At 58.8% G+C, this 2,037-nt stretch overlaps 1 protein-coding gene across 1 annotated transcript in view; it reads right to left on the bottom strand.

Annotated features, from left to right (window-relative positions):
• LOC104505785 (SURP and G-patch domain-containing protein 1-like) overlaps positions 1 to 1,672 on the bottom strand; it is a gene marked incomplete at its 5' end in the record, with an annotated part of 7,912 nt that extends 6,240 nt beyond the window's left edge. Inside the window, 2 exons of the mRNA XM_010146492.1 lie at positions 924 to 1,151; positions 1,569 to 1,672. Of these exons, the coding sequence (XP_010144794.1) occupies positions 924 to 1,151; positions 1,569 to 1,672 (332 nt within the window). The remainder of the gene's footprint in view (positions 1 to 923; positions 1,152 to 1,568) is intronic.
• Positions 1,673 to 2,037: the final 365 nt, after the last annotated feature.

Here is a 2,037-nt window from a genome sequence, read left to right as displayed (position 1 = left end):
TACCGAGCCGATGCAGGACGCATTCAGTGGGCGCTGAACACAGGTGCTGGTCTCGGCACCACGACTGTGGGCGGGTGCTGAACAGAGGGCACACAGGAGCGGTGCCGTCCACACCGACCCAGCTGAGATTCGAACCCGCCACCTTTAAACTCGGGGTCCTTACCCCGCCAGCGGCTCTCGCTCACGCTCCTGCAGCGCATTTCACGCTGCGGCTCAGCCTGGCTTTTCTAAGTCCCACCAGACACAACCAGGCAGAGTCTGCAACGTGTAACGAAGCGGACGGTGGCACCCAGCTGAGCACAGCCGGCACGGCGACCCCAGCCACTCCGACACGTGACCAACCGCACGCACGGGATGGGGATTGCTACGCACATCTGCCTTCTGGCTTCCTGCGGCATCCAGAGAAACCTGCCCGCTGCAGTGGTCTCCTTTGGGTTTCTCCCTTATTTAAAGGAGTCGGGACCCGCAGGTGAGATTTTCCTAATGCAACTCGGGCAAGAAGCAGGCGCTCAGGACCAGCAAACAACCCCGTGCCCTCACCACAGAAGGTACTCTTCTTTTGCACAAAGACTGGCCAAGCGCCGGCCTGGCTTGGAGGAAATAAACCTTCGAAGCACACACCAGACCCGCCCTACAGCGTCGCCCGCCGTCCCTCCCGAGTTCAGGCTGGATCAGTGACACCCCCCAGCATTCAGCCCTCGGGGTGCGGGCTGAACCCGGCACCGGAGGAGCCCACCAGCACGAACTGGTGGCGTTTATATTTCCCAGTGCCGAAGCCCGCGCACAGGAGCTGTGCTAGGAAAAAACCCGCCCTCCACTGGAAAAAGCATGGAGGGAGCCCTGTTCCCACACCCAGCTCCTGCCCCCCCGGGTGAGCGGTCCGTGGCCCCAAACCAAACAACGCCGCACGAGGCGTCACTTACCTTTAATCTCCAACCACTGCTCATAATCTTCCTCCTCCTCTTCGTCCGGCGACTGAAACACACTGAGGCGGTTAACGACTGGGGTCTGTTTGGAACGGGCGTAGATCTTCGCTTGGTGCAGCATGCTGCTCAGGACCTGGCCCGGGCGCTTCCCAAACAGCAAAGGTCTCTTCCCGACATGCGGCGCAGAAGTGTTTGCCGGGTTATTAGTAGAACTTGGGGGAGGTTCTTGGGAAAGAATGAGGGGAGAATAATTCCTGTGCATCCTCACTGCTTCAATCTCAGGTCACAAATAACAACTCGGGCGGGAACACAGCTGCCACAGGCCGTTATTTTCAGAGTAAGTTAAAGACGCTGACGGGGAAGAGCTGTGCAAAGGCGTGACAGCTGGGATGGCTTTTACAAAGCGAGATTCAAGCTAGGAGGGAGATGCTTGTCTTTCCAGCACCTGAAGAGGGAAGAGGGCAAACCTCCCTATGGCACCTGGGAAAACTACTTCAAATTTAAAGGGGTCACCGTTACTTTAGAACTTACTCGTACTGGTAACAGCACATAGCAGGGTTTCTACAGCGAACACACACGGAGCCGACTCACACAACGCCCGCCCGGGGGGAAGGGCCTCCGGCTGCTCAGAAGTTGACCTACCAGCACTTGACTTTTCCTTCTGCAGCTTGAGAAACTGCTGGAGGAAACTGCCATCGTTAACAAACTTGTTGGAAACGCAGGCTTCGTTTTCCGTACCGTCATCTCTGAACAGAAAAAGAAAAGTAGGTGATGGTACTCGTCATCCTCCCCAGCCCCCCTCGCAGCCCCCTGTTTATTCTGCAGGGAAAACGGGACAATCGCTCACGACGACGCAGCGCAGCCGCTGAACACGCGCCTGGCGTGCCGAGAGGGGTTTGTTCTCGGCTGGGAGAGGATTTCCTCTCGCTCTGCTGAGCCGCCCCAGGCAAGCGCTTAGCCGGGGCGCTGAGCTGCCCGTGAGCGGCCGCGCTTCCGTGGAAGACGACGCACCAGGAGCGTTTATCCCCCGGTAAAACCACCCTCTGCCCTCGCTCGGGTGGGAAGCTGGCTGCACCAGCTACCGCGCCCGCAGCCTGTTCCAACCTCCGCT

This window comes from Eurypyga helias, unplaced genomic scaffold (genome assembly GCF_000690775.1).
Source record: "Eurypyga helias isolate BGI_N326 unplaced genomic scaffold, ASM69077v1 scaffold32502, whole genome shotgun sequence".
NCBI classification, from domain to species: Eukaryota; Metazoa; Chordata; class Aves; order Eurypygiformes; family Eurypygidae; genus Eurypyga; species Eurypyga helias.
The sequence above is the reverse complement of the archived record's forward strand: the minus strand, read 5'-3'. Positions and strand labels throughout refer to the sequence as shown.